Source organism: Hermetia illucens, chromosome 6 (assembly GCF_905115235.1).
Source record: "Hermetia illucens chromosome 6, iHerIll2.2.curated.20191125, whole genome shotgun sequence".
NCBI lineage: Eukaryota > Metazoa > Arthropoda > Insecta > Diptera > Stratiomyidae > Hermetia > Hermetia illucens.
This window is the reverse complement of record NC_051854.1, coordinates 86326722-86353656: the sequence shown is the minus strand read 5'-3', so window position 1 is coordinate 86353656 and position 26935 is coordinate 86326722. Positions and strand designations below refer to the sequence as shown.

At 43.7% G+C, this 26935-nt stretch overlaps 1 protein-coding gene across 1 annotated transcript; it reads left to right on the top strand.

The window, feature by feature from the left end:
• Positions 1 to 15985: 15985 nt before the first annotated feature.
• Positions 15986 to 26569, top strand: LOC119659533 (translation initiation factor IF-2). Its single transcript, XM_038067674.1, has 3 exons — positions 15986 to 16148; positions 25480 to 25541; positions 25600 to 26569. The coding sequence occupies exons 2-3, from the start codon at positions 25499 to 25501 to the stop codon at positions 26448 to 26450; spliced, it is 894 nt and encodes a 297-aa protein (XP_037923602.1). The 5' UTR covers positions 15986 to 16148; positions 25480 to 25498; the 3' UTR covers positions 26451 to 26569.
• The last annotated feature ends 366 nt before the right edge of the window (positions 26570 to 26935 follow it).

Genomic DNA, 26935 nt, shown 5'->3' with positions numbered 1-26935 from the left:
TCATCCATACGGATTTAGTGGCCCGCCCACCGTAATCTATTGAGCCGGATTTTATCCACAACCTAACGGTTGTAGTATCGCTCATAGATTTCGTTGTTATGCAGGCTACGAAATCGTCCGTCCTCATTTAGAGGGCCATAAAGTTCTTCGGAGGATTCTTCTCTCGAACGTGGCCAAGAGTTCGCAATTTTTCTTCCTAGGAACCCAGGCCACATGAGGACTGACAAGATCATTGTCTTGTACAGTAAGAGCTTTGACCCTATAGTTAGACGTTTTTGTAAGATGAAATAGGCTCTGTTGGCATAGGAGAAATTATCAACGGTCTCAAAGTTGTAGCTCCTGTCTTTATTCTTTTTGTATGACCAGTGTGATTTGATTTTGTGGTCGATTGGCTTTTGGTGTTGACATTGCCATCATATATTTCGTCTTGTCTTCATTGATGTGCAGCAAGGTCTTGCGCCCGCTTCTCGATCTGGGTGAAAGCAGTTTGTACGTCTCGGGTTGTTCTTCCCATGATGCATAGGTCAGTAGTTCGGTGAACTTAAAGAGAATCGTGGCTCTCGCATTTACATCAGCATCATGGTTCACTTTTTCTAGGACCAGGTTAAAGACCACTCATGATAGGGCATCCCCTTGTCATAGACCGTTATTGATGTGGAATGGCCTCGAGAGGGATCCTGCTGCTTTTCTCTCGCCTCGCAGTCTTATCAATTTCGTCGGGATACCGAATTCTTTCATGCCCGTGTACAGTTTTACCCTGACTATACTTCCATTGACGGCTTCAAAGTCGATGAAAAGATGGTACAACTGATGTCCGTATTAAAACAGTTCCATCGCTTGCCGCAGAGAGAAAATCCGATCTGTTGCTGATTTGCCTGGAGCGTATGGGGCCGGCCTAGCAAGATAAATGGTACTCAGCAATGTGATACCTCTGTAATTGCGGCACTGCGTGATATGTCCCTTTTTATATATGAGACAGACAATGTCTCTTTGCCAGTAATCAGGCATTGATTCGCTGTCCCTCAACTTGTGCATCAGTTGACGAACCACTTGGTATAATTGGTCGCATCCATATTTAACCGATTCGACTGTAATTCCATCGGCTCCTGGCGACTTCTGATTTTTAAGCCAATGAATTGCATGGACTGTTTCTTCTAAAATTGGTGATGGCAGCATTTTTCCGTCGTCTTTATTTGGCGGGTCGTACAACTGGCCGATATTTTCGTTGTTGAACAGTTCATCAAAATATTCAACTCATCGCTCCAATATGCCCATTCTGCCGGAAATCAGATTTCCCTGCTTGTCTCGGCAGGATGAGCATCGAGGTGTATAATGCTTCATCCTGCTGACTTGTTGGTGAAACTTCTTTGCCTGGTGCGGTCGCTCCCTGTACTTTTCTAGTTCACAGACTTGTTGGTTCTCCCAGACTTCCTTTTTTCGTCTGTTAAGTGGCTTCACCGTTTAACGGAGTTCGTGATAAGTCTCTGCGCGTGCCCGCGTTCTTTCAGAATGCAACGTTAGTCGGTATGCAACATTCGTTCCGTTGCTAGCTTACTTTCATCGTCAAACCAGCCGTTCCGACTTTTCTTGCGGCTGGTGCCAAGTATCTTTGTGGCCGTATCAATGATAACGTTCTTCAGGTGGTTGTGAAGATCATTTGTTGATGCTTCATCTCCAGGATCTCCATTGAGGGAGCGGCATCCATTTCGTAGGAGATGCGGAGGGCTGCGCTATGGATGGCTTCATTGTTAACTCTGGGATTCTGGGTGGTGTTGTTATTCGAGTGCGGAGCACCATGCCAACGAGATAGTGATCCGAGTTTATATTGGCCCCTCTATATGTTCTGACATTCTTCAAGGCTGAGAGGTAGCAGCCTTCAATAAGCACGTGGTGAACCAACTATCATTGGTATCCCTATGTACGCTATGGGAGCCATCGTATCGCCTGAATGCCGACTCCCTCTCTACTTGACTGTTAAAATCCCCAAGTATGATTTTGATATCACACCTGGGACAGGCTATAGGGCTCGCTTTACTCTCTCGTAGAAGGTATCCTTCTCCGGTTTTGCATTCTCCTTCGTAGTGGCGTTAACGTTTATGCGGGGTATATTTCTAAATTTGCCTCGCAAGCGCAGAGTGCCTAGCCGTTCGCTTATGTTTTCAAAGCCGATAACAACAGATTTCATTTTTTGGCTGACTAAGAAACCTACTCCGAGCACATGGTTTACTGGATGGCCACTATAATATATGGTGTAGTGGTTCTTCTACAGGAAACCCTTCCCTGTCCAACACATCTCCTGCAGCGCTATTACATTAGCCCTACATTGGGACAACTAGTATCGGCTAGCTAGTTGGCAGCTCCTTCTCTGTACATGGAAATAAGTCTCCTCAAAATCAAACTTTGTAGATGCATGGATATGGAAATACAATCTGCATACGCTGTTCGCTCAGGTTTCAATATTAATATTGATGGTCTTGGGGAAGGAAAGGTTGACTGGGAGTGAAGTTCATGCTTTAAATACAAACTGGGAAAACACATTTCGGGTGCTGCTAATAAAAATTATATGAATACTCGGGAATCATAAAGAAGATCAGTTACAAAAGAAGTTGGACCAACATCCACGCAGAGAACCATACCAAGAACATCATAATACTCCTTCTCACAAAAATGGCACCGAACAACGCAATGCTCCATCGCATGCTAACCGCGCCTTTATCGGAGGAACGTTTGAACAATGGGAAACGCCACATCATCGAAACTGCGAAAAAGAACGGGTTCAACAGAAAAACCATAAAAAGAATAATCAGTAGAAAAGATGATGAAAATGGAAAGGAATAAGCTGACGACATTTTTTACACAAGCGGGATCATCTAAATAACGTCAAGTTTCTACCAGCTATTCCCAAATTAGCTACCAGGTGAAAAACATCCTAAGAAAACGTGACATCGAAGTAATATCTACCAGAAGACTACTACGTGATTAGGAAGCGTGAAGGACCCCAAGGAAGATAGCAAGAAAAGCGGAATCTATCAGATAACTTGCACCGATTGTGAAAAATCAAATATAGGCCAAACTATAAGATTAATAACGACGAGATTCAACGAATATATAAGCGAAGCAAATCTGGCGAAAGCAAAAAGCAGACCAACACATGCCCTCAAATCATTGGTAGCAAGACACATCATGAAGGAGAAACATACAATAACGGAGGATAACCTAAGGGTAATTAAGGAGGTTAATGACTTTCGCAAATTGGATGCATCAGAGAGTTTCATCAAGCACAAGATACTAGAGGAAAAAGGAATTAATAGTGATTTAGGAAACATCAACAGTTGGCTTTTTGGATTAATTTAGTCACAAAATGAACTAGCAATTAAGGCCTGGATTTAGGTACTTAAGGATAAGCTTCACCATAAGCAGTTCAGATAAAAACTCACTGAGAAGTAAGAAAACTGGTCCTCGAAATACCGGTATACAAGGAATAAAAAACTCACTATTTCGCTTTTAAAAAAATAATTTTTTTCTTTTTATTTTCATTATGAAATAAGCCGAAAAAAAACAGCACACACAACCAAAGAACGGTCTAGATATTTATTTTTTGTACTAACTATTTCTTGACTTCGCTTCGTGAAATGGTATTTCGACCTTTTAGGTCTGCTGAAAATACTTTTGCAGAACAGAGCAGATACATATATATCTTAAACGAAAAATCATTCCAAACTAATGTCACAAACGAGCAATCGCGACAACGATGGGTAGCAAGAGAGTGGAGTTCGAGACGCCGACCGATATGGACCACAATATGTTCCGTGTCTAAAACGTGAAATAAACAATTCTTGTAAATCAGTTAAAGACTTTGATTTCTGTCTCGGCCCCTGTGACAGATCAGAAGTGGGATCTTCCTTTTCGGTTTCGGGGAATGCGAAATGCCGCGACAAAAATTCCCAATCGCAGATTTAACGTGCCCGGTATTACGGAAGTTGCTGCGCGACCGGGAGTTGAGATCGGCCGGGCGAAAACCGGATTTAGTGAAGCGGTTGATCGACAGTGAAGGTAACGATGAAATCGAATTGTCCGACAACGAAATCGAGGACAATGACGACGACCTTCGACAGACGGTTTCCGCTTTGGTGGAAAATGTGGCGTCAATAATGGCGGCCATTAAAAATGGCCAAGTCGGTGTACCACCCGTACCACCTGTTCCACCCGTTCCATCAGCTGTCCTACCCCAGCACGACGATGCTATTGCTGAAGCCCATCATCAACGCACACCATTCAATATTACCGCACCGACTCATTCAACGGCTTTCGGCGATATCGAGCCGACACTACGACGGCGCAACGAGACGATGACGTCAACTCGTCAACCGACCGCGGAATACGTATTTCAACCACGAGACGTTATCGGGATTCTACCAACATTTGACCCGCTCGACGATGTGTCCCCATCAGCCGAACAATTCATCGACCGAATTAAAAAATTGGCTCAGTTATATCACTGGGAGGAATACCTCGTTCTGTTTGCCGCTCAGGCTAAGTTGAAAGGCCCGGCGAAACGATGGATTGACGGATTGCAAACGACGTTTGCAACGTGGGAAGAATTCTCCAAAGCGCTAATTGCAGATTTCCCCAGTCGATTTACGACAGAAGATATGCGACAGCGGCTCGATAGCAGCCGTCGCGCACACAACGAAACAACCGAAGAATATTTTTTCCGCGTCTGCGCAATGGGACGACGGGCGAAGCTTGACGACGAAACGATCGTGTATTACATACGACGAGGGCTTTGTATGAAACCATTACAAACTGACATAGCCACGATGCATTTCAACACGCCGAGCGAAATGCTAGTGGCCATACGACGATTTGTAGCGAACGATCCGGGAACGAACGATAGTTCCAATAGCGTTCGGGGTGAACGAACGAATATACTCCGATCGCCGCCGCTGCTGAATGCTGCAAATCAAAACTCGAGGCTATGTTACAATTATTTCGAAAGAGGGCATTTGTCGTTGAACTGTCCGAAGCCGCAACGAAGACCACGATGCGTGAAATGCAATAGAACTGGCCATGCGCAGAATGACTGCCCGACAGCCGCGCGAACAGAAGCCAACCGCCGAGAGACAATAAATCGGATAGCACAACACACAGACAACAAATTGCTAACGAAGACAGTGGAAATAGGCGATGATGAATTTGAGTGTATTGTGGACTCAGCAAGTAGCTGTTCTTTGACAGACAGACAGACAGTCTGAGGCTCAACGAATTGGACAGATTAAACAAGTCGAGCCAGCACAACAACTTAAAGGGTTCGGTGGAGCTGTATACCTTTGCAATAAGAAAATAATTGCAACAATCAGAATTGACGACGTGATACTGGAGGGAGTTTTGTATATCGTAGACGACGAGCAGATGGATAAGCCGATACTCATTGGAACCGATATTCTACTGCAAGAAGGTAGGTGCTGCACAATTCGTGGTCGTGAATTTAAAATGAAATCGGAATTCGAGAACATACGAACCGGACCAATATCATCAATCGATAAAGAACAACTGTCTGAAGTATTGGAAAAATGGCATAAGTGTTTTTCTACTAATTTATCAACGATCGGTCGTTCAAATTCCACCGAAATGGACATCCGTGTTACAACCAGCAAACCAGTCAGTCGACAGCCTTACAAGGTTCCGTTCCCGAGGCGATTGAAAGTGGAAGAAATGATCGACGAGCTACTGAAAGCTGGAATAATTCGACCGAGCGAGTCGGAATATTCATCTCCGGTCATACTGGTCGCGAAATCAGATGGTACAGACCGGCTTTGTATCGATTATCGAGCATTAAACGCGATTACACTGAAGGAACCATTCCCAGTTCCCAGTGTGGAAGAGCAAGTGGCACAACTGGTCGGAAATTCCTTCTTTACTACGCTGGATTTCATTTCAGGATATTACCAAATCCCGATTGCCGAATCATCGAAGAAGTATACGGCTTTCGCCACTCATATGGGCCAATATGAATTCAACGTAGCTCCATTTGGATTGACCAACGCTCCATTCAAATTCTAAAGAGGAATCCGAAAAATCACATCGAGAATGAAACGAAGAGTAGTATCTTATGTTGACGAAATCATCATACCGAGCAAAAATATCAAAGAAGGCTTGGAAGCGTTGGATGAGTTCTTAGGAATATTAGCGGAAATCGGTATGACATTAAATATAAAGAAATGTACATTTTTAGCGACCGAAGTATCCTTTTTGGGACATCGAATCACTAAGGAAGGTCTTCTACCCGGTGAAGTGAAAACCGATGCAATCCAGAAATTCCCAACACCTAGTAATCGAACCGAGGTTCGACGGTTTCTTGGACTAACTAGTTTCTTTCGACGATTCGTTCAAGGATATGCTCAGATAGCTTTACCGTTAACTCGATTGCTGAAAACGAAGGATGCGGAACCATTTACATGGACATTTCTTGAACAGGAAGCATTCGATACCTTACGAAGAGCTCTTTATCATCCACCGATTTTAGAGATCTATGACGTCAAGCGACAGCACGAAGTCCACACGGACGCGAGTTCGAATGGAATTGCTGGAGTGTTACTTCAAGAGAGCGACAACGGGTTAAAACCTGTCATGTACTTCAGTCGGAAGTGCTCGGAGACCGAAGCGAAATATCACAGTCATGAGCTAGAGGTTCTAGCCATAGTCGACAGCCTGGAACGGTTCAGAATGTTTTTGATCGGAAAGAGGTTTCGTGTCATTACTGATTGTGCTGCAATAACATCTACGAAAAATAAAACGCCGTTACATCCTCACATTGCTAGATGGTGGCTACGTCTTCAGGAATTCGATTGTGAATACATCCATCGAAGTGCTGACCGCATGCGACATGTAGACGTTCTGAGCAGAGCACCCGTAGAGCCTCCAAACCCAACCAAGACAGTCGCCAACCTCGTCCTTAAGGTGGAACTCGATGAACACGATTTCTTGACGACCATCCAGCTGCAGGATATGAAGTTAGCAAATATTGTCAAAGTTCTTCAAGGAATGAGCACTGAACAAGCGACACAGATTCGACGCGAATACGTCTACAAAAATAACCGTTTGTACCGCAAAGTTGACGATCAGTTGAGATCAGTTGTACCGACGGCAATGTGATGGAGAGTAGTGCGTACGTACCACGATGACACGGGACACTTTGCTGCGGAGAAAACTTTAGATCGATTGAGGAAAGATTTTTGGTTCCCGAAAATGAGAAAATATGTCAAATCATATATATCAGCATGCATGGAATGCGTGTACAATAAGACGGTGACAGGAAAGGCCGAAGGGCAGCTATACATCGACACTGTGAAACCTATTCCCTTCATGCGATTGCACCTGGATCATGTAGGACCACTGCCGAAGACGTCACGAGGAAATCAATATATCCTGGGGATCACCGATCCTTTTACTAAATTTACAGTCTTAAAAGCCGTCCGTAGCGTAAACACCCAGCCAGTAATACGAGCGTTGAATGAATTGACTTCGTATTTTGGGCTACCAGCTATTGTCGTCACCGATCGAGGCACGGCTTTCACTTCTCACAACTTTGCCGAATACTGTAAATTAAACGGGATCCAACACATTAAAACAGCTGTTCGAACACCTCGAGCCAACGGCTCAATTGAAAGAATTAATCAAACGGTTTGCAAATGTCTTCAAGCCAGCTGTGTAAGCGATTCAGATTGAGACACAGCTATCCGCGACATCCAGTGGACTTTGAACAGCAATACAAATGCAACGACCAAATATAGTCCGAACGATCTCATATTCGATTTTCGATTGCGGGACGTTGTTCATAACCGTCTCGTACAAGCCATCCACGATGAAGCGAACGATTCACAAGAAAGTATCGATATCCGACGGGAAAGGGCAACTAAAGCGATTGAGGCCGAGCAGGCAAAATGGAAGCAGCGATTCGATAGGCAGCGCAAGAAGCCTTCTCAATATCAGGAGGGTGATCTGGTCGTGATTACCAACGTTGCTCCTTCGACGGGGTTTTCTCGAAAGCTGGAGCCGCGATATCGAGGGCCGTATGTAATTTCGAAAGTCTTAAGGTTCGACCGATACGTCGTTGAAGATATCGAAGGTCTCCAACGTCGACAAAGGCGCTTTAATTCGGTGTTCCACGCCGAACATCTTACACCGTGGTGCACAGCTGCACCTTTCCTCGACAACGATACCGATGCGAGCGACAACGAAGAAGACCCGGGGAACGTGCCCGGCCAGGAGTCCGATTTGTCAGGAGTGGCCGAACTGTCACAAATGAGCAATCGCGACAACGATGGGTAGCAAGAGAGTCGAGTTCGAGACGCCGACCGATATGGACCACAATATGTTCCGTGTCTAAAACGTGAAATAAACAATTCTTGTTAATCAGTTAAAGACTTTGATTTCTGTCTCGGCCCCTGTGACACTAACAAAATCAGCTGCTATGGGCCTCGAATATTGTTGGTATTTTACCTCTTCTTGTCCTTTTTCTTTAGCCTTTGTCCCGTTCCCCAGCGGGGTCGGCTTATCGTAATCGGTTGGCCATGTTTTGCAATTTTCCACAATCGGTGCAACCCCATCCTCATTTCAGATGTGACTAAGGCGTACCACGTCCAACGCAACATCTTCATCTCCACTACCGCGCGACGCCGTTCATTATCTTTTACTATAGACTTTTAGTGAACGGAAGATATGGAAATCTTTTCTCTAGCTTTATGATATCGTTCCTTATGGTTAAATTGATTTTAATGCCTGGGAGGAAGGAAGTTTCCCACCATCGATGAATGCAATCAAAATGTCCCCAAAACGGAATTAGAAGGGCTGCCTGAATGATTCCACCTGAGCCATCTACTTAGAAGAATTAATAATACGCCATTAATGTATACAAACACTTCACTAACTTTAGTTTTTACAGTTTCTCGCTTATTAATCACAGATAATAACTAGTAATATGGTAGGTTGTCTATTCAGACCTCAGACAGAAAACCTTAATAATATTATTACTAGCAAGATTGAACAAGCTTCAGAGTTAATACTTCAGTAACAATGCAATGACGATGAAGTTTCGTCGTAAAACTTTCTTCGCTTAGTCTTCCTGCCACCGTGTGGCCCTCTAAATTGCATTCAAATTAACTTTACGGCATGTTCGGATGAACAAAAATGTTAACCTCGGAAATCATTTCATCTAATTCATTTAACGTCGTCCACCGTTCTATGCCGTTCATCAAATTAACATCTTACACAAAGATAACAAATGGATTATTAATTAGGAGAAGGCTTGGAGTGGTTATTACGACCATGATGGTATCCACACATGAAGAGAAACCTCATATACTCGTAGATGCAGTTGATTAATGGTAAAAATTTATTAAGGTAATATAGGACCCCATGAACCATGCCTCCTAACCAATTGACAGTTTTCATTTGGTAAATCCTAACTCAGTCAGTGGAGGCTAAAAAAGATCATCTAAATTCATTGACTCTCACCATGTCAGTCCGTACCAGTATGTGCTCATGACTTCCGCTGATGAACATAGAATTAATCTTCAGACAAACGAAAGATTTAAGCGAGAAACTTTGTTGCACGATCGATCGTTTCACAGTAAGTGTGTGTTGATGAGTAGTATTTTTTCTTATGTAATATTTTTATTAAATTTTGAGATTATTTGATTGGATTAGAATGCTTGAGTCATATTAATTAACTCTAAAAAGCGAGCAAATTTAATGCTCGTATAATAATTTCCATTGAAAATTTTAATGGAGTTTGACAAGAAAGTCACCACTCTGTGCAATTTTGTAGCAAAATCAATTTTTATATATAGTTAAAAACCGTAATCATTGTGGAAGCACCAAGATTCTGATTCAGCATATTTTGCATCCAAAATATCTAGGCCTCCAAAAATTGGCGGTATGCTGCATCTATTGTTGAATACTTGGCACTCTTTTGGGGTTAAGATAGAGCAGTATCTTATGAATTGGTGGTAGGGTTAATTATCGTCTGATAACATATACTCTTTATACCTTGTACATGTTTCCATAAACCTCTTGAAAAATAATTTGCTCAAACTTACTACACGTTGAAGTAAACGATTCCTTTTCAAGGTCTTGAGTTAAAATAAAACTTTATTAAAATTGGTTTACTACTTGTCTGGTTTTTTCTTGTCTGCCTTCAATAGGGGATGGAAAGGTTTAGAAACTACCGTGTGCGACTTATATGTGCATATCTGTATGAGGTGGGGGAAAGGCATAGGGGCGTAGTGGTCCTTTATCTTTGTCGTCTAGTCGTCTAGTATTCCAAATTCGTTTATGCGTCGCAGGATTTCCATTAATGGATGTGATAATCCTTCAGCAGGGAGTACATCAGCATCATTTCATTGGATACCGCTTCCTCATTACAAGATGGAGAGATATGGCCCTGTAGAATTCTAGTTCTGAGCATACGGGGTTGCATTAGAATTTGTCTTCTTCTCGTGCTCACGTTTGTCTTCCTCTCTCCATTTTTTCCAAACAATTTCCTCCCACCTAATTTTACTTCGGATATGTACTGAAGTCGAAATGGCGATGACACGTTTTAACTTCAGTCCATATCTCGCCAGACTTGAACATATGTTTCAAGATGCTTTTGGATGTTACATATTGTAAACTCGGGAATAAAAATATTCTGCACTCTTTGCGATTTCGGCAATTTGTTTAAACGTTATTCCTAAACAGATAGAAATCTGCCCTGTAGCAAGATTAAAGCCGACTTAGTTCTGATCTAGTTCTAGCCTTGTTCTTACTAGTTCCATCTTTTCTGCAGAGATAGCTTAACTACATGCAAGCTACTGCCGACGGATAGAAAATTGTCCAACGGTGCACACTAAACCATAAAGACATTATCCTTCTGTAATGACTAAATGGGGGAAGAGCTATCCTACAAACCCAAAAAGATGGCGAAATTGACCATGAAGGTCCGTCCGAAAATATTGAAGCTTTGTCGAAGTGTTTCGCAGCTCGAACGTGCTTGCATGCCTTTACGCTAGCCAGGATCACGAATAAAGGAATATTCCTCTCTAGTCCCGCCAAACACTACTCAGCAAACGCATCCTCCAATATGGTGCCTGAGATTGCTGAGGCAAAGCGGAAACCTCGAAGACCGCCCCTCACAATACATTTAAGTCGTGGATATTCGCTTTTGATTATGGCACCCGAGTCCGGAATTTGTATTGTGTGTTACAATTCCAGGGACAAGAATGTTATTTCTTTTAACGGTAAGAAGACTTAAGTTGGGTTTCATTGGGTAGCTACCAGAGCAAATCCGATGCGCCGCAGCCAACATTTCCGTATACCTTCGAATAAAGAGACTCTAACAAACCTAAATTGAATGTTCAATTTTGCTTTGAGGTGCCTTATTTTACCTTTCAAAGGAATTTCCTCCCTGCGGGCAAGAGCGTATGTTTCGACACCGGTGGCGATATCTTAACCATACTTCTCTCGCCTTTAACTACCATAGAATCATTCGCAAACTTCTGTCCCTTAGAACACTTTAGGAGCAGTCTACTATACATGGCCCCCGAAGCAAACGGACAATAGTACATTTTCAAAGACTAGAGGAAAGTCAAGTCCACCAAGTAAGTAATTGTTCCGCGTATACATCATTTCACCTGAATCTACCGTCTTAGGAATAATTAAAAAATGGCAAGGAAAAATGTGGTCATATTGATTAAGGAAATACAATTGATTTAGAAAATTCTGCCTGGATTCTCAAATCTAAATGTTACTCATTTCAGCCCAATACACAGCTCCCACACATAAAGCAACTTGAGGCTCATCATCACCAATGGCGCAACAACCGGTATCCGGTCCAGACCTGCCTAAATAAGGAAATCCAGACATCCCAGATTTGCGCGAGATCCACCAATTCGATATCCCTAAAAGCTGTCTGGCATCCTGACCTACGTCATCGCTCCAGGGTCTGCCTTGTCTTCTTTTTCTACCATAAATATTGCCCTTATAGACTTTCCGGACTGGATCATCCTCATCCATACGAAATAAGTGACCCGCCCACCGTAACTTTTTGAGTCGGATTTTATCCACAACCTGACGGTCATCGTACCGCTCATAGATTTCGTGGTTATGCAGGCTACAGAATCATATTAGGGGCCAAAAATTCTTCGGAGGATTTTTCTCTCGAACGCGGCCAAGAGTTCGCAATTTTTCTTGCTAAGAACCCAAGTTTCCGAAGAATACATGAGGACTGGCAAGATCATAGTCTTGTACAGTAAGAGCTTTGACCCTATGCTGAAACGTTTCAAGCTGAAACGTTTGTAAGCTGAAATAGGCGCTGTTGGCGGACAACAACCGTGCGCGGATTTTATCATCGTAGCTGTTATCGGTTGTGATTTTCGACCCTAGACAAGAGAAATTACCAACGGCCTCAAAGTTGTAGTCTCCTATCTTTATTCTTCCCGTTTGACCAGTGTGGTTTGATGTTGTTGATTGGTTGGTTTTCGGGGCTGACGTTGCCACCATATAATTTGTCTTGCCTTGATTGATGTGCAGCCCAAGATCTCACGCCAATCGCTGCATTCTCGATCTTGATAGAGGCAGTTTGTACTTCTCGGGTGGTTCTTCCCATGATGTCGATATCGTCAGCATAGGCTAGTAGTTGGGTGGACTTAAAGAGGGTGGTACCTCTTGCATTTACCTCAGCATCACGGATCACTTTTTCGAGGGCCAATTTAAAGAGGACGCATGATAGGGCATCCCCTTGTCGTAGACCGCTGTTGATGTCAAATAGTCCCGAGAGTGATCCTGCTGCTTTTATCTGGCCTCGCACATTGGGCAGGGTCAGCCTAGTCAGTCTTATCAATTTCGTTGCGATGCCGAATTCTCCCATGGCCGTGTACAGTTTTCCTGGAAGGTGGTGATTTTAATCCTAGGGCCCTTGAAACGGTTTCTGGAAATGACGACGGAAACCGGGCTCGTAGTATTAAACACCGGATCCATGCCAAAGTTTCGGTGCCAGGTTGCAAAGGAAGCATTCATATCATCACTTTTCGTCGGAATCTCTGAGACCATCCATGGAGGGATGGCGGGCTCTGGAAAGCTTCTCGGCAAGTGGTCACCAGGACATCGCGTTTGAAGTAATTGGCGGTACTTGTCGGCGTGCACCGGCGTTCACCCTGCCTGTGGAATGTCACGAATGTGAACATCGGGAGATTCGTCAACGCTTCGAAGGGTAGTAACGTTGCAGCTGACACTATCGTAAACTCAGTGATGAACCTGCTAATGACAGCATGTGAGGCTTCCATACCCCGGAGGAACCCCAACCGTGACAAGCCTTTCATGTACTGGTGGATGGCAAAAATACCGACCTACGGAAGGAGTGTCATAAGCTCCGCCGTTTGGCACAGCGTTTACACTCCAACGAAGACGCATGCGCCATAAAGGTAGAGTATAGATCAGCAAAAAGAAGAGATTCCGCAGTACGATAAGTAAAAGCAAAACTCGCGGCTGGAAAAACCTGCTCAACGAGGTGAATGAGGACCTGTGGGGACGTGGTTTTAAACTTGTTACCCGGAAAATTGGGGCTCTGCAGAAGCCCTGCAGCGGTTCTCACTATGAAAAACAAGAAGTCGCCAGGTCCTAACGCCATCCCGGCCGAAGTCTATAAACTGGTGTTCCGCCAATGGCTAGACTTGCTGCTTAGGGCGTTCAACGCTTGCTTGAAGTGGGGCATTTTGCTTTATCGCTGGAAGTTAGCGAGATTCGCGCTGATCAGAAAAGAAAAAGTTGATCCGGAGCTCCCGCCAGCATACCGACCGCTGTGTATGCCAATCTCGACGGATATTGCTCCTCATAACGTTTGATGTTAGAAATGCCTTCATATCCGTAAGATGGACAGATATGCTAGGCACATTAGAAAACTTAAACTACGTACCAAGCATCTCTTGCGGATATTGAAGGGTTACATGAAAGACCTCTCCCTGCTAGAATGAGACGCTAGAGGGCCGGAGGAGGATGGAAATCACGTCGGGAGAAGCATTAAGATCCACTCGACGCACGTACCTCAGGAACGCTTCCTACGATAGCGTGCTGAAACTCGACATGCCCAAAGAGTCGCGCCTGGTCGGTTATGCACGTGTTGCCGAACGCACTGTTGAAGATGCGCAAAGCAGACTTGGCATATTGATGCGACAGGTAAGTGGATGGATGACTGCTCATGATTTCAGCCTTGCGCTGGAAATAAATTCTCTTCTATATCGTTCTATATCGATCGGAGAGTTGGGTAGAGTCAAAACCAGGTGCTTAATGGGGAATGTTGGGAATCCTTTAGCTAGTAGAAGACGTCTTCTTATGAGAGCAATGCAGTCGGTTCTGATTTATGGTGCGGAGGTATCGGCTAATGCCCTTGACAAGGAGGTGCATCGTAAGCATTTTGCTCAAGTACAGAGACGGGCAGCATTGTGAGTGGCGTCTTCTTGTCGTATTGTCGCAGAACCGGCCGTGATGGTGATCGCGGGAGTGATCTCCATTGCCCTCCTTGCTAAGAAGCGTAACGATATCAACAGGGCGAAAACTTAAGAGAGGTGGTTGCCCGTGTAGAACGTCAACGCACACTTACCCAGTGGCAACACTCTTGGCAAAATGAGCCAAGAAGCAGATGGACTGCACGGCTCATCGACAATTTAGATCCGTTGCTGAACCAAACGCACGGTGAGATTGATTATTTCCTTACCCAACTTTTAAGCGGTCATGGAGGTTTTCAGTCTTACCTGCACAGGATTGAGAAGGCACGATCTGGTGACAGACGACGCTGAGCACACCTTTTTCTCTTGGGAAATGTGGAAAGGCGATCTTCAGCAGCTTTTAGACACAGGGGAACTCTCTCCAGACAACATTGTCAGAACGATGCTCAAAGCGCTGGTAGCTGGAGTCGTGTTACGTATTATGTTCGGACTATTCTTATTGCGAAGAAGATTGAACTCAACTGGTGGAGGGACGGGATGGTAAGGGGTTCACTGAAATAACAACTCCTTTCCTCCCCTCTCCTCCTGTTGCTGAAAGGGATTCCCTGACCCCCAAAGGTGGGAGAGCGGGGGGGGGGGGCTAGCCCTAAGTAATGTGTCGAACGGTTTCAGGCTAGTTCTCTGATGACTGGGAGGTGTTTAGTTGGTAGTCCAGCACTCTGTGGGTTAACGCATTCACCTACCCTACTTCCAAAAAAACTATTTGCACATGATTTTCGAAAATAAGCAGTACTCCGTCAATTATAGACTTAGAGCCCTACATGAGACCACTTCATTTCATCAGGGTAAATCAGATCTTTCAAACCATCCTTACGGCCAAATTTATTCTGAACTTGATTACTTTTGTGTTGGAAATTATCATATGCACACGAGCTGTCTGCAATTAGTAATCGGCTGGCTTCTGCCGAAAGTGCCATCATTTTGCCTTCAAATGGGGAGGCGTTTTCGTAGAAAGATACCTTAGGGTCAGTTCAAAAATTTCGTTTGAGTTGCTATACTAGTCCGCTGCCGTAGTCGCCTGGGATTTTAAGGCGCTCACGCGTTTCTGTTATAAATTTTACTCAGCTTTCTTTCCGCTTGACCAGATATTTGAACATGTGTAGACCAGCTCTAAATGCATTTTCAACCCAAACCTTCATGTCCAACATCGTGCATCTTCATATGGTATTCAAGTGTTTGAATCTAAAGCTCTTTCAATCAACGTTGTTATGACCGGCCATTACCTGAAAGAAAGCAAAAGTAAAGTAAAAGAAAACAAAGAAGGCAAACAAAAAGCCTGTACCCAGCTGCAAGTGCAAGTATGGTACACTGTCATCTATGTACCTCAAAGTCACGGTCTGGGACTGGGATGGTACCGAATGAATGGACAGTTTGACGAAGTAGAAATGGTAAGTGAAGCAGGCGCGCTCAGGTCATGTTCCCACGTATAAAAAGAACATGTTTTGGCCTTCAAAACGTTTTTTACCATTCGATCTCCGCCGCCTCAAGACGCAATCTCCGCGACTTTGTATATAAAGCTGGCATAGATAATAGATACAAAAGCATCTGGAGTAAATTGCGATAGTGTAATTTTCGGAAAAGTGTGATACTTTGGCGGCAGCTGATCAGGTTGGTTCAGTTTAATTATACATATTAGGTGCTTGTAATTTTAAACCAGTTAACCATTAAAGTGAAAACTCAGTGGGCAAGTGTTGGTGGCATTAATGTTTGGACAACCTGTGTTGATTCACGGTGGTGGATTCGGTTTCATCTTTATTTGTATCAAAACGGGATTTTCTTATAAAGACGAAATTCGAATAGGTGGATGAAAGTGATATTATTAAACCATGATTGACCGTTATATCCAAACGCGTGTTTCTTGCTCCAGTGATGCCTCATAAATCATTTTCGCAAAAGCGCGCATTCCATTTATGTTGATCAAGTTACACATAACCGTATATGCATCACTGGATAAAGAAACTTTCGTAATACTTTCAGTTTTATTTCTGATTATCCAAAACAATCCATTCGTAGAATTTTGAAATTAATTTATCAACTAAGTAGTTGATAAATTAAATGAATTTATCAACTACTTAATGCGGAAGAAATTTACGGTAGTAATCTACCCGAAACAGAGTTTCGAAGAAGCCAGGATTCGGAAGGGGAAGAAGGATAATGAATGCAGCGGGGGTATCCCAATGAAACTGGAATGTTCATTTTCATAAAAATGATATTCTGCCAGGTTTTGGTAAAAAGGAAATGCCGTAATAATTTTTTGTCAAGGATTGGACTGTGTGAAACACAAAAAGCATTGGTTTGCATGATCATGTGGCCACGCGAGGACTTTTATATACATACATGAAGCAAAGGAAAGCTAAGAGCGATTTTTTTATAGAAAGAAATGGAAATTCTCTTATTGTTTACAACTAGAAAATTTTTTCGGCTTTTCCTTTCCCGACAATGACAATGGAGAAAGCCTCTAATATAATTCAGCCTAATCCGGTTGTTAAAAATTCATTCTGGGATCATAGATTATAAGCCTTTACTTGTGATCAAGCTCCCGTCCGATTTCCTCTCCTGTTACGTCCCTTCTTCCCCTACTTGTCTTTGCTCCTACCCAAGTTGATTCACCCCGGAAATCCTTGCTAAGATAAACCTGAAACGTTCTTTCCGGAAGTAGTTTCGGACTGGAAATAATTACACCGACTTTGTTCATTTCAAGTCTATACGTTATACTGTGAAGTCGATGATTAAAATAGCGCATAATAAATATTTGTTGAGCGTCAAGGCCGCCCTTGCCCGCGGTAATTTGAAACCGTTTTGCTTACACACTCGTTATTCCCGTAACCCCACCCAATCTTTCCCTTCTTCCATCAACTTTGCTGATTCCACTTCCAAATCCCTACAACAATCCTGCCACCTTATTTGTTTCTACTTCTCTTCCGTGTTTACTCCCTCAGCCACTACGCCCTCTACACCTCTTCTTGATCCATCCTGCTCCGGATCTCTCGCCATTCCTCTCCTCACGCCTTTCTTAGTTGAGTTCTTCATTGGTAATCTCGACACCAATATCGGACCCGGCTTCCTAACCTCTTTCTTGTTAACTCTAAACAACACATTTCCCTCCCTCTGTGAATTATCTTCAACAAAAGTTTAGAAGAATGCCCAAGCCCATCCCCATCTTTGGAAAACTGGCCTTGTCATTCCTATCCTCAAGAGCGGTGGTCCTTCATTAGCTGTAAAATACCGTCCTATCTTTCTTCTTTTGTCTTGCTCCAAAATCCTCGAGAGATACGTCTACGACTGGATGACCGTGCATTTCCGTCACCTCATTGTGAAAGAGCAGCATGGTTTCGTGAAACTCCGATCTACTGCTTCAAACCTTTTGCTTTGGTAAAATCAATTCGTTGCTAAAGACCTCAATTCGCAACAGGAGGTACACGTTATTTATACCGATTTCGACAAAGCTTTTGATACCGTTGACCACAAGGTTCTCCTCTCCAAACTCTTTCTACTCAATTCCACCCTCAATCATCTCTTGACTTTCCTCCTGTTTGTCATACCGTTCCTGCAAAGTTTTTTTCCGTGGACACTCATCCCATTTCCACGGTTCCATTCTTGGCTCCCTTATATTCCTGTTTTTTTTATAAATGACCTTCCCTCCATTCTTACCTGCCCTTATGTACTGTGCGCCGACGATCTTCAAGTATTTGCTTCTGTTTCGTCTCCGCTGGATTGTGGTCTCTTGCAGTCCAACCTTAACTCTTTGCTCCGTCGGTGCTTGTTTAATAAGCTGCCTCTCATGTCACCAAATGCCACTGGATGTGCAATTCACTCAAATCCTTTCCCTACTCTCTTCGCGAACAACCCCTTTCACTATTGACCTCCGTTCTTCCTTTAATGACAAACTTTATTTCAGTTCCCACTTCATTGATATCATCAATCAAGCCACCAAAATGTCTGGTTTTATCCTACGTTCCTCCTTCGACTTTACGTCAATTCAGCCTTCTTTAATACTTTTCAGCTCCCTTGTCAAAAACAACCTTTTATATTGCTGTGTAGGCCGGTCCCCCTTCCGCAACCGTGATTGTCCCACTCTTGAAGCTGTACAACATAAACTCACCCAGACCCTCCTTTTCAAAAAGAACCTTGCCCGAGTGGACTATCTGTCATGGTTCCGCACCCTCAGTCTACCTTCCCTGCAATAATGCCGCATCTTCCTTGACTAGTGCAGACATTTGGTAAGTACCCTTCGCTGAGCTTGACACTTACTTTCACTCCTCCATCCCGAGGCTGTGCCGGTCCTACAACGAACTACAGCTTTGGTCATTTGTCTCAATGTCCCTCCTTAGCTTTAAGCGCATATTACTTGCTCCTTCCACTGAGGACAATATTCAACTAGAAATTCACTTCTCTGTATATTGCCCTAATTAAATAAATAAATTATTAACGCTGCAATTGAGATGTTTTCTGCAATGCGATTTTCATCATATGTTATACATTTTCCATTCAATTTCGGTACTTTATGGCTACCTCTTAGCACAGGTTGACAGGTTTCTTTACTCTCCTATAAACGGCTAACAATGAAACATTCCGTTATCCTTCTCCCTAGGTATTATCGCGCATTCAACACAGTAGGGTAATTCATCGTAATGAAGCAGCACAAATATTTCCGATCCACCCCCACTAGATAGGAATTCTATATGTTGGCTGCCGTTTTCGTTTAATCCATTTAGAACATACGAAAGTCAACGGACGATTCCAGCGACCTTTTCGGAAATTATTTCATCATAATTACAACCGCCCACTTCCTTGCAATTCCCGCCCAATTTATAAAATATTAATTTTCTTGAAATTTTTTCACAAATATTTTGTCACTTCTGATGATCTTCCATAGACTCATCTTCTTCTAGAAGTAAAAAATGTTACGCCGTTAAAAAGCGGTTAAGTCTTAACATACTTGAACTAAATATATTATTCGTTAGTGGACTCCTCTCCGTGGAAGCCAATAAACGCTGTGATGCGCCGCTTTGATCGATGTAGTAAGAACATGAAGAAAGAAGAAGAGTCCAACCGGCTCAGATGGTCAGCGCCAACCCGTGGTATTCAGGGACAAAAGCAACTCTCCCACATTTCAACTAAAAATCTTTTTGAGATCCAACAAGGATGGTTTCCCTAGTGTCCGTAGCCTGACTCTACCTAGGGCTGGACAAGTAGTTAGGGAAGAAGTATCTGAGGGCTTCTCCTCTTCTCCGCAGCTTCGGCAATACGAATTGTAAGGCATGCTGAGTATGGCGGCATGGTCCCCTATAGGCAAGTGTCCCATACAATCCACGGTATTACTTTTGCGCGCATTTGGCACAAGAACTCTCACAATAGGGTCTTGTTAGAGGCAAACCAAATCCTCCTTGCCATGGTGAAGGTGGCAAACCTTCGCCATTTGAGCCACCACTGCTAAGTAGTGTGAGTAGATCCCACCCTTAACAGTTGACTCTTAAGACAAAAACTGTTCACTAAAGAACTGCCAAGAGCCCCGGCTGGCCAGTCCGTCAGCCCGCTCATTCCTCTTTATGCTCCTATAACTAAAAACCTAGAGGAGGGTGGCATTGAGCTTGCCGCTGGTCAGCATGTCCCTGTATTGCCTAACCAGCCCAAAGAATGTTGCCAGTAACTACAAAACCTTAAAGGCCCTAGAAAATGTTAGGCTTCTAGTATCGCCAGTACTTCCGCCTAGAATACACTGGCGAATCCTAGGAGACCATTCGACTCGTCTACATTGTGTGTATCCGAGAAAACTCCCGCACCAACTCAACATATCACCTTTGACTCGTCGGTGAAAAATACTGTGTCATAGTCTGGCAACTCTGGCCTGATTGGAAAGTCCACAGAAAAGCTCCTCACACAATAGCACCCTACGTTAGGATCGGACGAACCACGGCTGCGTATATAGATAATCACCTTCGACGAACAACTGCATTTCTTTACAAAAGTCGCGCTGCAAACGTACAAGACTATACAGGCCTTCTTGACCCTCAGTTCTATTATCAATCTCCAATTAAACTTAGGATCCAAGATTACATCCAGATACTTTACATTGGAGGAAAGAATAAATGTTCGTTCATTTAGTCGCACCAGGTTGAATTTGGGTACCCATGTCTTGGTGGTGAATACATTCAGCTCCCTTTTGGTTTGATTTATGCCAAGTCCGCATCTTGCAGCCCACAAGCACACCTTTTTCAACGCTCCCTCCATTATTCAACCACCCTCACTCAGCTCTTGTCCAATGTCGTCCATCATTGTCAACCAAAGCACTGAAAGGATGACGCCACTGAGGATGAGTGGCGTTATGCCATCTGGGATTAGAGATGTATATGCGGAAAAGCATAATCCTCAGGAATTGCCCATTTCATAGTCTCGTACGCATCATCCAAGCAAGGCTCTAACTCACAGCTCTCCTTACTGGCGGGGCAGTGCGTTTGAACCAGCAGCTCCAGTGGTTCACCGGAAGATTTCGGCCAAGAGCCTTCCAACTTTCCAAGAAAGGATGGGCTTCATAACTCCTTGGACAGAATCTTACTCAGTCTAGCCGATTTGTTGGTGCTTTCAATGTGACAATAGGCGACCTGCACTGCTTCTTGGCAGTCTTTATGGCCGACTTGTACCTCTTCAGGCGAGACTTTCAACATGGTTTCTACTGCCATTTCCAGAGCCCTAACTTTTGACTACAGTCCGTCTGTCGTCCCAATGTTTGTTCTTGGTAACTTGACCAATCGTCCTCCAGTCAATCCTCCTTCGGTCACTGAAAAGGCTGGAGACCTCTACAGCGAGATCTAGGATCTAAATTATCCAACTATAATCTGATAATGATCATTTTCCAGAAGTTCCTTAGTGTTCGAGCCTTTGTACACCCTGCTCCGCTTGTGTTGCTGTTCGATAATATCTTGACATATGTTGCGCTCGAAAGGTGTGAGCTTCGCCTGCCGCCTGGGAAACCGTTTGTTGTTGTAGTCTTGAACAATCGCCTGGTATTGAACGAGGTCGTTTTCATACCACACGTTGATAGTACCTGCCTCCTTATTCTTTGCAATCTTCCTTAAAATATGCATACCTTTCTGATACTAGCTCGTGTACAGGGCCTTTGTTTCTTAGTTGACTTGTTTTGGCCGAATTCCTTCTCAGTCCTGGTTAGGATGACGGGACCCTTGATGTCCACAATTTCGGGTTAAGAGTACCATAGCTGGTACTCGCTACATCCAGTTCGACGACAGTGATTTTTATGCTGGAAACCATTAGCCCGTCTGTCCCCCCGCAGGTCCCTGTTATTGGTTTGAGCACTGCGTTGTTACAGCTAGCACAGACTGTGCTGAAATGTTCCTCTGGCTAGATACGAGCAGATCGTCCTCCGATGATGCAACTAACATTACCATCTCTTCTTCTTCTATCGTTAGTTTTCCATGTCTTAATTCCTTGAGCCCAGCCCCCAATGTACAGGTCTTACTAGAAAATGAAAGTTTCTAAGTTATTCAGAGTCGGCATACTAAAGACCAGGCTCCGCTCAGCGCATGCTGTTTCACCTTGACTTGGGGTCCTGTGAACGTTTTTTTTCAGTGCTGGAAGGACGATCCCCAGGCTGCTGCTTCGATTTATCTCCCAATCAGATTCGCTTACTGCTTACACATGGCCAGCAGACAAACAAATCCCCGTCGTTGGATGAGCCTGCTCCTAGCCCAGCCCTACATATTGTTGTCCCGTCCAAAGGCAGTTTCTAGGGGCTACCGCGAGAAGGTCGTGTGACGACTTGTCGAATTATACGATCTGAGCCAGACCAGGCCGCCAACGGCCTAGAATTTAGCTTGTAATAAGGATAACACCGAAAATACTTATAGCTGCCATAGTACTGTAAATGGGGTATACCTCGTCGGCCAAACCATATCGTTGTCGGTTCTTGACAGCGTGCTTCAGCGTCCCCCAAGACTTTTCGAGACGTTGGCACTCCTGTTCCACAATTTTACGCCAATGGAATTGTTGCTCTTCCATGATATGTGTGTGTGTGTGTGAATTCCGCACATTGTAATGATTCGAAAGGTATTTATGTGATCGGTACAGAAATTGGAAAGCGGAAAGTTGTTGAGGTGTTAGTTGATGAGCTCCAGGACGATCCTGACAAATAATTTAGCGGCAATTTTCATTCGATAGTATTTCATCTAGAGGTTCCTCTAAGTTCTTCCTTTTTCTTCATGGACCACCGGCATTGGAAGAATATATGTGCTGAGTTGTCCGGGACCGCCTCGCAGTTTGGACAATCAGGTGAGGGAGGTCACTCCCCGATGGAAGAGATCAACCTGTAAGTTAAGCGACTCTTTTCTGACTGGTCCCATCACTTGCCATCTGGTTATGAATCTCTCTTTTCAGCTTTTCTCGCCAGCGGAAAATAAAGATGAACCTAGAGTTATATATATTCATCATCTCGTCTGCTAAGATGTAAATCGGCATCATTACCGAGATGACGAAAGCCGCATTGTCCAGAACATGTCTAGAAATCCATGTGTTACTTAAAATTGAGTTTTGCATCTATCATGCATATCAGTACTTGGTAGCTGGCTTTGAAGTACTGATATGATTCCCAATTCTAGCGCGAGCGTAATCTCTCTTGCGGGGCTTCGTAATGAGAATTTCCCTCCGCGAGTGCCCGTCCAACACTCTCTACTCACACATTAACAGCACTAATTGCTTCTTATGAGAACAACACAGGATTTTCGAGATGTTTTGCGACCGTAACCAGTTTTATGTTGATCTCGAAACCCACCACAGTAGCTTCATCCAGAACCGGAAGGTTAAGTATATCATTGGACTTGATGTTCCAGAGTAGTGGGTCCAGTACAGAGCCCTGTGGAACACCCTGGGAGAAAACGTACTCCTTGGTCCATCATCAGTGTTATAACAGAGGCCCGTTCTCGCAAGTAGCTATCGACAATGGCAGCAAGATAAGTGGGAACATCAATCGTTGACACAGACTTTCCGATGAGGATCCGATTGGTCGAATTGAATGCATTCCTCATGTTCACGACGAGTTTAAGGGCTCTATTTGGTATTCCGTCTAGGCCTGGAGCTTTGTTGTTACATTCTGTGCAGATCCAACAGTTTGTCTGTGGTTACTGCAGGAATCGCCGTCACACAGAGATCCCTGAAAGATATCGGCGCCCCTATCTTTCTGGGGGAATAATCCCTGAATAATTTTCAATAATAGTGTAGGGCATGTGACCTACAGAAATGACCGACCTCTGAATCGTCCCATCATAACTCTATAGGCGCTCCTCCACGGGTTCACAATCGCCTCAGAGCAGGGCTGTTTAAAGCACTCCTTTCTGTTATGCTGGATGGCGAGCTTCAGATTTTTGCGGACTTCCTTGTGCACTTGATCAATTCGACCTACAATCCTCTGAGCCTTTCGCCTAGCGCTCTTACATACTTTTCCCTTTGCGTTATTTTCTCTGCTTCCCCACGGATCAAAATCACCTTTGGACTTGCTCCCCTTGCGTCGTGAATAAGGTTGACTAACATATCTTCAAACTCAGAGGATGTGAGACTAGATGGGGCGTAGCAGCTGTAACATACATGACACTTGTTGTTGCCCACACAAAGCCACCGGCCAAATGCCGCTCCGCCAGTAGAGTCTGTGACCCACAGGCTCCATTTACGGTTCCTGGATAGTCCACTTACGAAGGCAACCTCCATATCAAGTATTTAAGTAAATTCTGAACTAACCTTCAATGATAGAGGTTTATTTACATAATTCTGTTAGACGACAAACGACCCATCGAATTCAAACTTTTCTTATGGCCAACAACTTCTGAGCTGCTTCGACACAATTCCTCCAATTGACTTTTCCTTAGGTCTTCTTTCTTCCTCCTCTGATCCATTATAGAACACCTCAATGGCTCTTACCATGTTTTAATGGATTGACGCACGCTGTATTTTTTCTTGGTGAACTTAAGCTTAACTATTTTAGCTCCAAACTCCGGTTAGTGAAGTTACTCTTTAACAGACTCCTTCACCTTTATCATTTACTTAGCTTCCTGGAGCTTTCTCGTGTGCTGTCTTTTGCATTGGAAGAGAACTTAAAATTGGTCAGCTTCTTCTGAACGGGTCTATTTTTGTCTGTCCGTCTGTCACACAGGATTTATTCGGGATCGGTTGAAGCTATCGTCATGAAATTTGGTGAGAGTATGTGGTCCATGAACCGCTTTGCAGATAATGAGTAAAGTCATTTTATGCTGGATTTAAGAGGGGACTCCACATATATACGAGAGGGTGGTGTACATTTTTTTCACACCATGTAGGTATGGGGTGTATCAAATTAAAGGAAAGCGCGGACTAGTTTCTTTTTCTTTTGGCTGTAAAATTAAACCGGAAAGTATCCCAGAAAGGAAATCTCCACATTTTTTACAATATCTAACATTAAAACAAAGTTGCATATGTTACTGAAATTGGATAAAAGTAGTACTGAAGTGATTAAAAAGCAATAATCTTTCTTGCTTGCTTGCTTTCAAACAGGTTAAGGAATACCTGAGTGTTGGGTTTTAAACATTGTCTCTTACATTTGCGGATTCTGCTTTCCAACTTCTCATTATTTGCAAAGTTAATACTGAGGAGATTCAACGAAACGCCTGCACATAAAATACATAATTACATACAGTTTTTTCTTGCTGCTTACTTAGTATCTAGCCTAAGCATTATACCATGAAACTATCTCTTACAGCCTTGTTTTTTCTTTCCGGGAAGAAACTGCGCTTTCCAAATACATATAAATCACAGCCCCAACGTTTGCAAATTAACTGTGCAGAAAATTAGCAATTAATGATAAACGAGGCAGCTTTAGTTATTTTCGCCCATTTGAGTGCAACTCATTAAAACCCATGCTCCTCTGTTACTGATACATTTTCTTTTCATGTATTTGCAGTCGACTGGTAATCGGAAAAATGAAAGTGGCCGTAATCTTAGTTGTGGTAGTTGCACTGCTCGGTAAGTACGCTATAATTTCCATAAACCACATCATATTTCACAATAATTAATTCCACAGGCGCATCTCATGCTCGAAAGTCAAAAAGGAAGGATCACCACTACCGCCAGCATCAACAGCAGAACTACGAATACGAAAGTCAAGCAAACGATCGTTACGCGCCCTCAAATGATGATGGTGTCCAATATGTTTACGACGTCCAAAGTTCCCTGCCTAAGACTGGCTTTAGCGCTGGGAGTGGCTTACGATCCATTGCCCAAGGTTCTGCTGATCAAGCAACCTCAGCAGTTGCCTCCCAACATGCAGCTGCAAAACAGGCAGCTTTTGTAGCCAAAAACACTCTGGCTCAAGCCGCTGCTCAGGCTGCTACCACAGCCCTGGCTGCATTAAAGGGCAAAGAAGTCCTTCTGCAAAAACTTGAGCAGCAAGCCATCGAAGTCCATCGATCCCTTGAAGGAGAACTAACCCAACTTCAACAGGCCAAGCGGTCAGCGAAGGCTGCTCAACAAGCAGCCCATCAGGCCACTAACCATGTCTCCGTCCTTACGGCTGCTTTAAACAACGCCCAAACTGCTGCCGAACACGCTCAACAATCTGCTGCGGAAGCGGCAGCTGAATTAGCTTCACAAACTGCCATGGTTGGGGAAGCCAAGGCTAAATTAGAGGAAGTCCAATCTCAATTGAACGCGGCCAGGATTGACTATGAAGCAACTCGAGCTGCTGCTGAAAAGGCGTCACTGTCAGCACAAGAAGCTCAGAATAATGCGCAAGAAGCTGGGGTTCACGCTTCTCTAGGTCTACACGAATCTTCTCTTTCTAATATCAGCAGCGGATATGACGAAACAGAACATGCTCCGAACCACAATTACCAGGAGGATCAAGGCCAAAAGTATGACTTAGCTGGATATTGACTGAAGTTTGTTACTATTTGTTGGAACGTTTGTGTTGTTACGAATCTTATTTCCGTATTTAAAGTTATTTATTGAATCTTATTTGTAGGATCATTTGTTGCAATATAGAATTAGAAGCATTAGAGGTCTTTATTTTAATTAGCGGAAATGTTACATCGGGTTAGTTACTTTAGTTTAGTTCAGGAGCCGCAGTTTTAAGCACTCAGGGCTTTGTCATACTCATCGTACTACATCTGCAAATCACCTATTCAATGGCTTCCTGCATGCGGCGTTCACAGGTTTCATTGAAGAAAGCCTTACCAAGACGTTTTCATCTAAGATTTGAGGAGGCCGGCCAGCTCAATACGAAGTGTAGGGCCGTGTTTCCCCACTGCTCACATCTTTTTCGATCTTAGTTTAAAGAGCAGTGTCTGTAATTATAAAAGACTCATGGTCATTTATTGACTATTCTTCTCTTTTGATGGTTACGACAGAGAATGAGAATA